The following is a 1,572-nucleotide window of genomic DNA, read 5'->3' on the forward strand; positions in this document are numbered from 1 at the left end:
TACAAGATTTTCAGCCAAAAATGCCCATAATAACATATTCTTGATGTCCGGGAGAAACCTCATCTATCTATAAATTTGATTTCTCACGGTTCCTATTCACAACTTGCATAATTAAAACCTCAAAACTTGTCTTTAGGAAACACATATTTTCCTTTTTTTTTCTTCTATTTGTCCTACTTTTGTGTGACACTGTATCATGACAAAGTATGCCAGCAACAATATATTATTTAGATCTGTTATTGATTTTGATTGATTTAAAATAAAACATGTATTTGTTTTTATCATGTTTTTTTAGATAGTACTGCTCTCAACAGGTTGGAAAAGATCATGTGCAACAAGAGGATAATGAAGGACGTGGAGAAATTGAGCCCACACCACCAGACTTCTTCCTTGGAGTCCTACCATAACATTGTGATTCGCTTTGCTCCAAAAAGCGTGGTGTTCAAATATCTTGGAATGCTTTGCAGGTAATATTAATTTTACAGAACAGCTACATTTATAACACCCATTTTCCAGTATACTTTCATGTTTATTTTGTATATTTTCTGTACTGACAGAATGTACTTGTCTGGACTGCATTACAATGAAAACTCTGAGAGGCCACAAAGGACCGGACGGGATGGACACCCACTCCACAAGCTTCACTACCCAAAAGCCAGGAAAGGAGAAGCAAGAGTTAAAAAAATCAAGCCAGATCCCACGTTCTGTAAGTTTGTAATTTCCACAATAATCAAATCACACCAAATAAAAGTTACAGTTAACTGTATCAGCATTTTCCAAAAAAATCACAGCATTTTCAATCACAAAACACACCAACATAAAATTGAAGTTCACTGTAAGAGCATTTTCCCCAAAAAACACAGCATTTTCAATCACAAATCACATCAACATAAAATTGCACTTCACTGTAGCAGCATTTTCAAAAAAAATCACTGCATGTTCAATAACAAATCACACCAACATAAAATTGCACTTTACTGTAGCAGCTTTTCAAAAAAATAAACATATATATACATAAAGTGACATTATTAATCTAACTACAGTTTTTATGACTTATATAATATTACACAGGTTATGTGGCCGACCTGATGGACCTCATTTTTGAGAAGATCATGGATGACCCAAAGCCATACTTGGACGTGGTGATGGCCATCCCGATTCCTGAGGACCTGTGTGCAAAATACCGGCGCCCAGATAGAGAGGAGGTCATCGCCAAGTATGTGTCCAGGTTCAATCAAGGGCGTGACGTATGAATCCCACGTACGCGTCACCCACGTCATTTGGGAAGACCTGGCGAATGTAAGCGACAACACATGAAGGAAGAGGTTTAATGTTCCCTCTCCCAAGTTTTCTGAAGACCCAGCTGATGAAACGTCTGTAGGCCAAATATCTGAAACGTCTGACAGGAAATATAAAAATTTGTCAAATGCAAATACTACATTATAAGAGTACTGACCAGACAATAAATATGTTGCTTGCCACTGAATCCTCACATTTTTCTCTTTCCGATATGACAAAGCTGCTAAATATAAAACTACAAAGCTTTTCTTGTATGTAAAGCAGGGGTCTTCA

At 36.7% G+C, this 1,572-nt stretch overlaps 1 protein-coding gene across 1 annotated transcript; it reads left to right on the forward strand.

The window, feature by feature from the left end:
• Positions 1–312: 312 nt before the first annotated feature.
• On the forward strand, positions 313–1,265 carry LOC311043108 (uncharacterized protein). The gene is made up of 3 exons (XM_084054285.1): positions 313–467; positions 558–706; positions 1,072–1,265. Exons 1-3 carry the CDS (start codon positions 328–330, stop codon positions 1,251–1,253), a joined length of 471 nt encoding a protein of 156 aa, XP_083910411.1. The 5' UTR covers positions 313–327; the 3' UTR covers positions 1,254–1,265.
• Positions 1,266–1,572: the final 307 nt, after the last annotated feature.

Source organism: Gymnoscopelus microlampas (genome assembly GCF_963454915.1).
Source record: "Gymnoscopelus microlampas genome assembly, chromosome: 4".
NCBI classification, from domain to species: domain Eukaryota; kingdom Metazoa; phylum Chordata; class Actinopteri; order Myctophiformes; family Myctophidae; genus Gymnoscopelus; species Gymnoscopelus microlampas.

Coding starts and splice junctions, on each gene's coding strand:
- LOC311043108 (XM_084054285.1), top strand. CDS start 328: ATGTGCAACAAGAGGATAATGAAGGACGTGGAGAAATTGAGCCCACAC. Junction 468..557: donor TATCTTGGAATGCTTTGCAG/GTAATATTAATT, acceptor CTGTACTGACAG/AATGTACTTGTCTGGACTGC. Junction 707..1,071: donor CAAGCCAGATCCCACGTTCT/GTAAGTTTGTAA, acceptor AATATTACACAG/GTTATGTGGCCGACCTGATG.